Source organism: Schistocerca gregaria, chromosome 4 (genome assembly GCF_023897955.1).
Source record: "Schistocerca gregaria isolate iqSchGreg1 chromosome 4, iqSchGreg1.2, whole genome shotgun sequence".
Taxonomy (NCBI): Eukaryota; Metazoa; Arthropoda; class Insecta; order Orthoptera; family Acrididae; genus Schistocerca; species Schistocerca gregaria.
The window spans coordinates 380,253,044-380,266,979 of record NC_064923.1 but is presented as its reverse complement, the minus strand read 5'-3'; the positions used below and the strand labels follow the sequence as shown (position 1 = coordinate 380,266,979).

Sequence of the window (13,936 nt, the reverse complement as noted above, 5' to 3'; positions counted from 1 at the left end):
ACTGAACGGGTAATTCAGCACTGAAAGTGAGATGAAAGTCTAATAGTTGTGGGGAATTGGAATGTGGTTGCAGAGAAGGGAGTAGAAGAAAAGGTTACGGGAGAATTGGGCTTGGCACTTGGAATGAGAGAGGAGAAAGATTAATTGAGTTCCACAATAAATTTAAGCTAGGTACAGCGAAATTCTGTTCAAGACTCACAAAAGGAGGAGGTATACGTGGAAACCGCCGTGAGATACGGGAAGACTTCAGTGAGATTGCATCATGGTCAAGCAGGGATATCGAAATCAGATACTGGATTGTGAGGCGTACCCAGGAGCAGATATAGACGCAGATCATAATGTAGTAGTGTTGGAGAGTTGGCTAAAGTTTAAGAAACTAGTCAGGAAGAATCAATACCAGAAGAAGTGGGACACGGAAGTACTGAGGAAGGTACGCTTGCTGTTCTCAATGGCTATAGATACTGCGATAAAAAAAATAGCTCAGTAAGTAGTTCAGATGAAGAAGAATGGAATCTCTAAAAAGAACAATCACAGAAGTTGGAAAGAAAAACATGGGTATATTGAAGGTAACAGCGAAGAAAACATCGATAACAGATGAAATACTACAGGTGACCGATGTAAGAAGAAACTGCAAAAACGTGCAGGGAAATTCAGGAATAGAGAAATAAAAGTTACTTACGAATAAAATAGATAGGAATTGAAGGAAACCTAAGGCAAAATGGCTGTATGAATAATGTGAAGAAATGAAAAGAAACAACTGGTAGTCGGAAAGACGGACTCAGCGTGTAGAAATGTGAAAACATTCTTTTTTGAAACTGGAAGCAAGGGGGGTGACATTAAGATTGCAATGGGAATTACACTGTTAAAGCACAGGAGAGAGCGGATAGGTGATGAAAGAGGGCACTGAAGGCCTCAAAGATGGGGAAGACGTGTCTCATGACGTGATAGGAGAGAGAAAGAGGAGTTGATATAAAAGAGATAAGGGATCCAGTATTAGAATGGGAATTTAAAAGAGCTCTGTAAAACTTCAAATCAAGAAAGGCAAAAAGAATAGATAAGATTCCAACAGAATTTCTAAAATAGCTGGGGAAAGTGGCAACAGAACTACTATTCACATTGGTGTGTAGACTGTATATGTTTGGCGATATGCCATCTGACTTTCGGAAAAACATCATCCAAACAGTTCCGAAACTAGCATGAGCAGATAAGTGCGAGAATCATCGCACAGCCAGCCATAAAACATGGAATAGAAAACTGATGATGCATTACATGACGATCATTTTGACTTCAGGAAAGATAACGGCACCAAATATGCAATTCTCACGTTGGAACTGATCATGAAAGCAAAACTAAAGAAAATTCAAGACACATTCAAAGGATTCGTCGGCATGGATGAAGTGTTAGCCAATGTCAAATGGTGCAAGACATTTGAAATTCTGAGAAAAATAGGGGTAGGCTATAGGGACAGATGGACAATACACAATATGTACAAGAACCTAGAGGGTCCAGTAAGAAAGAAGAGCCCGGATTAAAAAGGATGTAAGACAAGGACGTAGTTTTTTGCCACTACTGTTCAATCTGGACATCGGAGAAGCAATGCCAGAAATAAAATAAAAGTTCAAGACTGGAATTAAAATTCAAGGTGAAAGTATACCACTGATAACACTCGGTGATGACATTGCTGTCTCCAGTGACAGTGAAGAAGAGTTAAAAGATTTGCTGAATGAAATGAACAGTCTAATAATTACAAAGTATGGAGATTAGATAGAAGAATGACAGAAATAATGAAAAGTTGCAGAAATGACAACAGCGAGAAACTTAACATCTGGGTTAATGGTCACCCATAACGGACGGAGCAAGGAGGACATAAAAAGTAGAGCAGCTCTGGCAAAAGGGCACGCCTGGCCAAGAGAAATCTACGAGTATCAGAGATAGATCTTAAATTGAGAAATAAATTACTGAGACCGTACATCTGGAGCACAGCTTTTTATGATAGTGAAACAAGAACTGTGGGTAAAGCGAAAAACAAAAGAAAAACTAAGCATTAGAGATGTGGTGCTACAAACGAATGGTGAAGATTAGGTCGACTGATAAGGTAAGGCATTAGAATGTTCTCTACAGAATTGGCGAGTAAAGACATATGTAGAAAACAGTGACAAGAAGAAGGGATAGTTTGGTAGGATGGTAGGACATCTCTTAAGACAACAAGGGATACCTTCCACGGTATTAGAGGGAGTTTTAGAAAGTAAAAGAATTGTAGCTGAAGACAGAGGCTTGAATACATCGAGCAAGTAATTGAGGACGTAAGTTGCAAGTGCTTCGCCGAGATGAAGAGTTGGGTGGCCGCATCAAACCAGACAGACAGTCAGCAGGTTGAGGGCTAAATAAATAAAAAAAACCATTACAGATATAGTTTGAGACATTACTATAGGCCTCAGTATTTCACGTGTTTTATAGATAATTTGTATGTAATGGGGTCTATGTGCCATATAAAACGCCGTACACAGTAGTAAACCTTGGTGTGTGGAATGTCAATGCTTTCTTCAAATGTTATGTTGTGTGCAATATTTCATGTTCTTCAGTGTCAGGAGAGTAAATGTGTTTTGGCAATGTTTTGTTGTATTTTTCATTCTGATAAAATCTTACTAAAATTAAAAATTGTACTCAGAAATTCCTGGGTTTACATAAAACATGCATCTAGTTAGTTTCTTGGGACACACGTGTCTCACTTCAACGATTTTCAAAGTTGGTAATCTCATTTTCTTTTGTACTGACAGTACACTATTTATGACGAAAGAAGACAGTTTTTAATGTTTAGCAAAATATATTTTAACCATGAAAGGGTTAACAGTGAGGTCGAAAGTGAGTAACTCCAAAGACCCAGGCAAAATTAAGTCTGTGGAGTTACGGTGATGAAGTATTAGCGAAGGCACTGTGAAGATAACGAGCAGTAGCACGCGCCCCAGTCCAGTAACAGTTAGGGAGAATTTCAAAAGTGCTCGTGAAAGAAGTTTACCATGTTGCCAGATATGTTTAATTCTGTTCGTAACGAGAAGAGGAACCTTTTGCCTGATAATTGTTCTCCTCGAATCAATATGTCGTGGCCTGCAGCAATTACACTACGAAGTATGAATGCCCCTTTTCAGAAGTTAAGAAATTTAAAATATTTGCCAAAGTAGTTTATTCATTTTAACAAACATTATAATTTACGTATGGTCCACTTTAATTCCAAGTAAAAATAACTTCACAAAGATTACCTTATTATGCTGACCAAGCAGCTCTGCTAGCGAACACTGAAGACCTATTTTACATACATTTAAAGTGGCTGTCCAAAACCTGAAATGGATACATCCAATTAAAAAATCAAATGTACGAGTATGGTCTTTTCTGCGTAAACAGAAAGATGCAAACTGAAAGTACATGGTAAAATTCATAAATACTTAGGTAATTAATTTTTCAGCAGAGAAACGTCGAAAAAGGGATTAGAAAAGCTTACAATGTGTCAAAGTGTTTAAAAGATACAAGCTGGAAAACCAAACACCTAGGAAAATAATCAAAGGCAAGAGTATACCCAGAAGCGCCTAGGAAACTGGTATAGGCATGCATATTCAAATACATAGATACTTAAAAAGGCAGAATACGGCGAGGCCGTCGGCAACACCTATGTGAGACAAGTGTCTGGCGCAGTTATTAGATCGCTTACTGGTGCTACCATGACAGGTTATCAAGTTTTAAGTGAATTTGAGCTTGGTGTCATAGTTGGCAACCGAGCGATGGGAAGCAGCATCTCTGAGGTAATGATGAAATGGGGATTTTCTCGTACGACCATTTCACGAGTGTACCGCGAAAATAAGGAATCGGTAAAACATCAAATCTCCACCATCGCTGTGACCGAAAAAGGATCCTGCAAGAACGGAACCAACGACGACTAAAAAGAATCATTCAACATAACAGAGGTGCAACTCTCCCAAAAATTGCTACAGGTTTCAATGCTGGGCCATCAAGAGTCAGTAGATTAAAACTGTGTGTCGGACCGAGACTCGAACTCGGGACCTTTGCCTTTCGCGGGCAAGTGCTTTACTTCGCGGGGGAGTGCTTCACCATCTGAGTCACCCAAGCACGACTCACGCCCCGTCCTCACCACTTCACTTCTGCCAGTACCTCGTCTCCAACCTTCCAAACTTACGAGAAGCTCTTCTGCGAACCTTGCAGAACTGGCACTCCCGAAAGAAAGGATTTTGCGGAGACATGGCTTAGCCACAGCCTGGGGGATGTTTCCAGAATGAGATTTTCCCTCTGCAGCGGAGTGTGATCTGATATTAAATTTCATGGCAGATTAAAACTGTGTGCCGGACCGAGACTTTCGCTGGCAAGTGCTCTACAATCTGAGCTACCCAAGTACGTTGGGTTGGGTAGGGGTTTGGATTGTGTTGTTTGGAGGAGGAGACCAGACAGCGAGGTCATCGGTCTCATCGGATTAGGGAAGGATGGGGAAGGAAGTTGGCCGTGCCGTTTCAAAGGAACCACCCCGGCATTTTCCTGGGGGGATTTAGGGAAATCACGGAAAACCTAAAGCAGGATGGCCGGATGCTGGACTGAACCGTCGTCCTCCCGAATGCGGGTCTAGTGTGCCAGCCACTCTGCCACCTCGCTTGGTCCCAAGTACGACTCACGCTCTGTCCTCGCAGCTTCACTTCTGCTAGTACCTCGTCTCCTACCGTCCAGACTTAACAGTATTCTCTCCTCCAGTTTTAATCTGTAAGGAAGTTTCATATTAGCGCACACTCCGCTGCAGAGTGAAAATCTCATTCTGGGAACACTGACACGGGCTTCCGGAGCGGAAGGCCCACATGTGTATCCTTGATGACTGCACGACACAAGACTTGCGCCTCGTCTGGGCCACAATGGACTGTTGATGACTGGAAACATGTTAACTGGTCGCACGAGTCTCGTTTCAAATTGTATCGAGAGGATGGTTGAGTACAGGTATGGAGAAAACCTCATGAATCCATGGACCCTCATGTCAGCAGGGGACTGTCAAGCTGGTGGAGGCTCTGTAGTGCTGCGGGGCTGCGCAGTTGGAATGATATGGGACCCCTGATACGTCTAGATACGACTCTGACAGGTGACCCGTGCGTAAGCATTCTGTCTGAACACCTGCATCCACTCATGTCCATTGTGCATTCCGACGGACTTGGTCAATTCCAGCAGGACAATGCGATACTCCACCATCCATAAACGCTACAGAGTGGCTCCAGGAACACTCTTCTGAGTTTAAACACTTCCGCTGGCTACCAAACTCCCCAGACGTGAACATCACTGAGCATATCTGGGATGCCTTACAACGTGTTGTTCAGAAGAGATCTTCACCCCCTCGTACTCCTACTTATTTATGGACAGCCCTGCAGGATTCATGGTGTCACTTCCCTCCAGCACTACTTCAGACATCAGGCGAGTCCCTGTCACGTCATGTTGCAGCTCTTCTATGTGCTCGCGGGGGCCGTGTACGATACTAGGATGGTCTATCACTTTCTTTGGCTCTGGAGTATTACCGCTCAAAAGAAGAAATTAATGTTTAAGCTGGTAAGATTAAACTCATTGTTTTTTATCTAGTGTATGTACTGTCTCTATTTGTCTGTCTGTGAAGGACAATATACCTAGCGGTGTCTACAATCCCCACAGCGTACGTAATTTCGTACACGTAGACAACTTACTCTCGTGGTTGAGAAGCAACTGCCGGTTCCGACTGTTGCCTGTAAAATTCTTGGAATGTAAGAGAAAGAAAACTTCTATAGGATCTTCTCGAATTGGAACACTGCCATTCGCATTTGGTCATTCTATGTCTCCAAGTTAAATGAGTTCTTTTTAGCAGAGACAGCTTTCTTTACGCTGTTTTTGACCGTGTTATTGAAGCAGGTTCTACAACAAACATCGACCAACAAATGTTCGAAGCCCTATTGAAGCTTGTAGTACATAATAGTTCATCACAGAATGATTTGATCAAAATTAAATAATCGCAATTACCTTTGAAATGCAACAGACTGTATTATGGCCGTTACTAAACTCCACATTATCATTAAATATCGCTTGTGAATCCCAAAAACACACAAATCATACAGTATGGTGGCTAACAATGATTGTTTCATTGCACACACTTCAAACACGCCCTCCGTTATCCTGTCTCGTAACAAAGTCCTCTCACATTCCGATTTTCTTACTTTTCTTCGCCCGCTGTGGAGCAACGCTAAAGTCAATGCTGGCTCCTTTTGGGAACAAATTTGATAGCATTGTATTGTTTTAAGATTTTAAACAGGACAGTTAGCATAACATAGTTGGCTGCTGGAGAATAATTAATGCTCAAAAAATTAAACAGTTCTGCATGATGTACTGTATCCTTAAGTGAAGAATTTCCTCTCGTGCCGGCTAGAATTTATTGTACGGGATACATTCCTTACCATGCACATGTGTCGTTCAGTGCCAGATATTGTTGCAGGTAAGTGGGAAGATGGAGACAGAAGGCCCTATTAACGTTACGTTTCAGTGCAATTTAGTGGTTTGCATGATGATAACAATAGTAATTGGACTTCGTAAGGGCATCAAATTGCAGGTTCCGTTTCTAAATGTTGAAACGCACATAAGATAGCGCAGCGATGACGAGCGATCGTTGAGTCAGTAAACCAACCACTTGTAACGTATTTAACAGGCTGAAAAATACGTAAGAAAGTGGAATGCGATAGTAATCATTTTTCAACTAAATAAAACATAAAGCATTTTAAACATATAATGAATATATCAGCGTAGCATTTCGATAATAAATTGTACAGGACTTCTTCGTGTGTCGGTCAGAGCACGAAGGAGGATAAGACAACGAAGCGTACTTCATCTTTTACTAAAACGAGAATCATAATTTACAAAGAAATATTAATTACCAATGTTTGAACTGTGCACAGAAAAAAATTACTTCGTTGGCTTCAGCGGAATCTAATGGTTAACTACAACTTGGAAACCACGGAAATTAAAAGTCCTGCGTAGAATTACGAGGAGATACCGAGAGATACAGAGAGAAGTGAAAGCATTTAGAAAAGAATGGAAAGTGGTCTCCATTAAAGGTGATGTCAATAAGACGAAGCATGAATGGAACGGACACGTAGGCAGGTTGATCAGCGGAAGATTGTGAAAGCCGTAAGAAATGAATCACCAGCTGAGAAAAGAAGTACATCCCAACGAAAGAAACGGTGGAGTGACGACCTCAGAGGAGATTGAGTCCTACTGCAGGAAACATGCATTAGCCTACGAAGCAGAAGAAGAAGAAATAGGTGTCAATGATCCATATCATAAATCAATATCTGTGAGGCAGTGGTCTGTAGACATAAACATCCCTGCAAGGATGTAGTGGGCGGGAGTCCAGTGGAAAACCTCTGGGATGAGTTAAAACGTTTCGGCTGGCCTACCATTCCCGCACAGACAGAGTTCAAGCTGTCGTAAAGGCGAAGGGTCGACACATTCCATATTAATGTCCATTAACATCTGTCCGAATACTTTTCATCTTATAGTGTTTTACTTAAAATTTATGTTTATGTACTTGTTTTAAGACCAAGAGGAAGGCAACTATAAAGTCGGCCAAAACTTCCATTTTTAATCAGAGACAGCCATACTTGACAACAAAACTAAAATCTCAGTTTCTCAACAGCCCGCAATTGTCTCCCATTCCGACACATTAGCTTGAAATTTGGCTCTAAGGTGCCTATAACTCTTGTCTGCAAAGGGGCAAAAGGGTGGCGCCCTCGGACTCAGCGACGCTTCGCCATGCGCGAAAAAATGGCCACAGTTCACAAGTACATTTGAACTATGAGATTGATCAGTGAGGTTACGTTGGTACCAAATTTCACCACAGGTCTGCCACACTACGGTAGACGTGTCGCACGATGGGAGGTTGTCACACACCTCCTTACCCACACGTCACCCGTTCCTTTACCACCTCTGTGGTGGAGTTCAGAACCGCGACAACCAGCGGTAAAATCACGCGGTTTTCTAATGGGGGGCCAAGGGAAACACCGCCGCTCACAATCGAAACAAGAAAGCCTCAGTTGTCCCAGAAAGGGTGTCAATGATACCACGACTTCCTTTAGGGCTTCGATGCTCAAATATTTCGCAGTATACAGTGCTATGAACAACAGGACGACGTTCTTGACAAGGTTCGACACTGTTGACAATCCATGGGAGCTTAACTCTAAGCACATCGTAATGCTGCAAGCCCGCTGAACCTGATCTGAGCCCTTTGGACGGGTAATGAGAACACAATGTTTGTTCTAGTGTGAGGGTGTGGGTGCTATTCTGTCATTCCGCGCAACGGAATAATCTGAGATGTCCCTTTATGCTGTGGCTCCTGTAAGATGCAATTTCCACCTTCACACTACTACAGAAGCCAGACAAACGCTCCTAACGTTCTAAAGAGAAATGCCTGAAAAACTTTCAGCAATAAATATCTTTTGGAGTCGTCTGCTGTAAGAAAATGACACAAAAATTCACAAAATTTCTTACATGACTAGTGGGAACCTTGGGTACTGAAGTAGTGCTAGTTAGTGTAAGAAAAACATGAAACTAACGAAAATTATTATTCTTTTTTGCAAAAATTCTGAAAAATCACAATGGCACTTTTAGTTATGAACTGCACAAGCTATTTCTGGGTTCTTTTCGGAATGTGAAGATACCTCTTAAGGATAGGATTCGCTAATGAAGTTTCTATACAAAGTTTAATATTGTTATTGACTTGGCAGAATGCCTGAGACCCCGCCAACTCAACTTGAATAATTATCCATTAGAATGTCGCTAGGTATGGTCGAGGCTGTCGCATGTGAAATGCAGTGAAGTGTACTGTTGTGGAGGAAGTATGGGGCTCGCAAGAGCTGTAGCACACAATATCGTAAGCTGCGATGAGTGCTGTCTGCGCCGCTCGCTGCTGACAAGTAAGATAAATCTCGTTCTATTTGGATATCTGTACACCTTGTTGAAGTCAAGGACTCCTATTCGCCCCTAGTCTGACTATTGGTGTGGTACACCAGTCAGATAACCAGTCCACCACGATGCCACTCAAAAATTCGCTTGCAGGCGTTTAACTATAACTCTGTCCGTTCACACTGCACAATAAGTGTGGCGGCCAACACAGTGAACTATGTTTAACCGCAAGGACTCAATATAGAGTCACTCTTCGATTCACTCTCCACAGAGGTGATCTCCCAGTGAAGTACTGTGGAGAGACTTGTTCCTCGCTCTTTGAGTACACGTAAGAGCGCACACGCTCTTTTTATGTGTTCTCGCTCCTAGAGTGAGAACGGAACGGCCCCTCTCCACACCAGATGGGAAGGGGTATATCTTTCAGTCTCTTTCATTACTCCTTCAGCTCAAGGCGTCAGGAATATCGTCTCTCAACCAGCATTGCTCTTCTAAAACGGGAGAATGACGTTTCGTTTAAGGCGACCAATCTGGAAATCTGTAGCACCGGCATTTGGCGTTTGCTGTCTCCCTGTGAAAACTTCTGAAACTGCGTGCTATGTTTGTAAAGAATGCATAGGCTGGGCGCTCCCACACAATGTAGCGGAATTTGCTTTTAAGCCGAACACAGGGTTTCTCTGCCTTTCACTCGGCCAAACGGTGCCTGCTCTACGGGTGGTCGGCGGCCGACATAGATGGGTTGACTTGTCCTCTGAAGGACCGTCCTCCTGGCCTGCGGTTTGCCTCTACCAAACTAAAAGATTTTGTGATCGGCGTGTCTTGAATGTGTGTGTGTGTATGCCAGCCTCGAGTATTTCAACCTTGGTGGCGCACTAGCGATTTATTTGTTATTTGCATATCGTTTACATGAATTCATACAACATTGACTTTATCTTATCGAGTTTGGGTTCGAATGAAGTGTCTTGATGTGCGAAATATGATTGTGAGGGCGGAATATGTAAGCAATGAAGGTCAGGAGACCACGACGTCTTACACTAGTATACAGGATGGCCCATTCGATGAAATTTGAACGTGATGTGAAGCTTCAAAGGGCTTTTATGCCTGTTGAGCGCTTCTGCTTCACTTCTTGACAGGAGTTGTGGGAGGGCGGCCGTTTGGTCCTAGCCCTCTAAGAGACACCCAGTTCGGCAACAGCTTCGGTGGCACCCAAGCACATCTGTCGATCACATTAAAAATATACCTGTCAGAAACTTCGACGCCAGTTTAATCTAGAGACAGCACTAACGCCTGATGTTTAGGCAACCTCTTCGAACACCTTCGACACCTGTTGGCTCCTCTGACCGAAATTTCGAACTATTCTTGTGGATTGGGATTTAGAAAAAGTAATCCTTTAATTTTGATGCCCAGTGTGTTTTAGACTAAAATGCGGTGCCATACCGAGAAATGTTTTATGTCACCTGTATTTAGTTGGGCTGGAGGTCGGTGTTACAGGAGAGGCCGTTGTCGGCAGGTGCGGCCGCTGGACGAGTCCGGGGAGTCGCGCGTGACGGAGCCGGGCGCGATGAGCGACCAGGCGGCCCCCGGCGGCGCGCCGCTGCAGCTGGTGCGCGGCGCCAGCCCGCGCTTCACGGTGTCGGGGCTGCGGCCGGGCCGCTACCAGCTGGCCGTCTTCGCCGAGAACCGCCTCGGCCGTTCGCACCCACCCGTCCTGCTCTCCAGCGTCGCCGCCGGGGAGGGCACCCATCCTCTCGCTGGAGACGGTGAGTTGAGCAGGCGGCATCTAGCGTAAGCTGTACGTAGCGCAAACGAGGAGAGCACGGGCAAGTGCCATAACCTGAATTCCCACAACATTCGCTCTACGTAAGAGGGGTCAACATAAGTCATAGACACTCGACCGTTTCAGAGAAACGACTGTCGAAGTTTTCGAGGTATATTATGTGCCATTCAGCAAGTAAATTGTTCAAACGAAGCCCCGGATTATAAATAGGATTATTATTTTTATTTTTGTACTTTCAACATTGCAGCCCAGTTAGCAATAGTGTTAATCTAATATACTGGGTGATCAAAAAGTCAGTATAAATTTGAAAACTGAATAAATCACGGAATATTGTAGATAGACAGGTAAAAATTGACACACTTGCTTTGAATGACATGGGGATTTATTAGAACCAAAGAAATACAAACGTTAAAAAATGTCCGACAGATGGTGCTTCATCTGACCAGAATAGCAAGACAAAGCAAAGACGATGTTCTTCACAGGAAATGCTCAATATGTCCATCATCATTCCTCAGCAATAGCTGTAGTCGAGGAATAATGTTGTGAACAGCACTCTAAAGCCTTTCCAGAGTTACGGTGAGGCATTGGTGTCGGATGTTGTCTTTCAACATCCCTAGAGATGTCGGTCGATCACGATACACTTGCGACTTCAGGTAACCCCAAAGCCAATAATCGCACGGACTGAGGTCTGGGGACCTGGGAGTTTGACACTATCCTTGATAGAGGTGTTCGCAGAGGAAGTGACAAAGTAACTACAGTAAGAGAGATACTGCAATTATTTACGCAAAAGTATCTATCACCTAATGTACTCTTCTTATATTTGTGTATCAACAATGATTACAAATTGACTTGGTACATCAGGAATATAACAAGGATAGTAGTAACAGGAACGGCGAGTAACCAAGGCCATCCGGGGATACTAAATGGCGATGATATTATTTAAGTCACAGGCCATAAATGGACGGCCTATACAGGAGACGCTCAAAGTTTTGTCCAGATTCATCGCGACACGCCTGACATCGACGCTGCATTGAATGGCGCACCCTCTCAAAGAAGCCTGGTGTATCTCTAAGATATCCTGCTGCCGCAACAGTGCTGCCCACTAGCTCCTCAGGCGATGTAACAGGTGCCCTTCAGATAGCCCACAGGATAAAACTGACTGGGGACAGATTGGGTGATTGCGGTGGTCATGCGACTGGCCCACCGCGACCAATCCAGTGGCCGGGGAAGGTTGTCTGCAGATCTGCCCTGACTTATCTGCTGAAATGCGCGGGGGGCTCCATCACGCTGAAATCATATGCGGCGACGAGTAGGTATGGGAACACCAAACAACATGTCCGGCAGAACATATCGCAGGAACATGTAACCCCTCGTTACATATCCAGCCTTTTTTGAAACTAAAATTTATTCGAACTGGCCACAAACATTTACCATATTTCATACAGAATGGCGAGATCCCGTTGTAATGTAATCGGGAGGACGACGGTTCAATCCCGCATCCGGCCATCCTGACGTAGGATTTCCGTGATTTCCGGTATGGTTCTTTGAAAGGGAACGGCCAACTTCTTTCCCTAAGCCTCTGAGACCGATGATATTGCTGTCTGGTCTCCTTCTCGAGGAAACCCTCTCGTTCTAAACCAGAGAAAATTAAATAAAAAAATAATAAGAGCCCTTTTGTTTCACGAGTACTATATAAACTCAAAGCACGTATGTTAACGCCCTTAGCGTCTCAGTACTTTTGGCGTCTAGGAATCTTTAGCATTTGCGATTTTCTCGCTTGTGGGAGTCTTTGCGATCGAGATTTTACTGTCTGAGCTTTTAGCATTTGAGTCTTGAGTATTCGCATCTCTTAAGTTCATGCGCCGTTGTTTGACATAGTTAACTTCATTGGAAGTAAATTTCGGTTCGTTTGATTTATTGTCAAAAATATGAAAACTGACAGAACTGAGATAACACTAACATCCAGCGAACATCTCAATCGGTAGAAGATTGATATCATTAATTGCAATTTCAGAACAGTTGTTGCTGAAGCTACTATTCAAACATCGCATCGCAACTTGACTTTCGAATACAGACTTTCTTTGGACATTTATTATCGGGCTTAAGTGTGACCATTCATAGCAGTGAATTTTATCAAATAAACTGTTTTAATAAAGACCGAGATCAGGAAAAACTGAAGTATACTACGATTGCAAACGGAGTATCACGAGAAGTGAACCGTGTATTGAATTCTCTCTAGACAATAATAATAATAAAAATAAGAGGTTATTCCATATTAATATTAAAGGGAATGATTATCAACAGACAAAACATTCTGCTGTGTTAAATGAACATGTAACTTTTGAAGGAATTGACGCGGCGTACATGTGCTATGCAAATCAAAGGTATCAATTCATTTTGAAACGCGAATCGGCTGCCTGGTACAGATTTAACTAAAACACTCCTGAAATGATTCATATATTCCGTTCAGAGTCTAAACGTATCGTTTATATTGTGGATCTGCGGGAGTGGCCGTGTCAGGAATTATTGCGCGAGTAACGGACGGTTGATAGGGATTTTCCAGCCTGTCCGGAACCCTTTAAGTCCTGCTCCCATTGTCAGGAACCCTATTCTGTATCGTTCATACCGATCGGTGTAGTAGTTTAGTCTCGTTAGTGACGTCATTTTCGGTTCTTTATCGAAATATCCTATTCAGTAAGCTTCTGAGACTTGTTACCGAATGGTCCTCCCACCGATTTTACGACAATTGTACCGGGAGGTTTTGGATTTCGTTCTGGCCCTGTCGATCGGTGGGCTGTGGTTTATGTACACCTAGAATTTGTTATTTGAAACATATTTAGCGGTTTTAGCTTTGGATTTAGTTATTGTGTTACTAAAGAAGAACCTGAAGAAGCATCCAGTTGGAAAGTGAGTTCGTAATAGACTACTTTCCTTTGTTAGAAATATGGCTAGGTTAGGTTGATACTGTAAATGATTAAATCGAACAAAAAAAAGTTTTCGTTCATTATTCTCTCCAAACGCGTGTTATTTTTATGTAAATAAGAATTAAAAATCATTAAATATCAAGACATCGGGTCTGCTAACGTATATCACATGAGTGTGAACTGACGTTACTAGTGCCTTTGTGTACTTTTTCCCACAAATGGGTTAGTTAGTAACTATCGAAACATGTTTACAACTTTCAAGTAACAATTTTGTGAAGCCTGT

At 42.9% G+C, this 13,936-nt stretch overlaps 1 protein-coding gene across 1 annotated transcript in view; it reads left to right on the top strand.

Annotated features, from left to right (window-relative positions):
• The window catches only part of LOC126267542 (hemicentin-2), a 1,749,994-nt gene that overhangs the window by 1,615,047 nt on the left and 121,011 nt on the right, over window positions 1-13,936 (top strand). Inside the window, exon 12 of the mRNA XM_049972846.1 lies at window positions 10,463-10,712. Within this exon, the coding sequence (XP_049828803.1) occupies window positions 10,463-10,712 (250 nt within the window). The remainder of the gene's footprint in view (window positions 1-10,462; window positions 10,713-13,936) is intronic.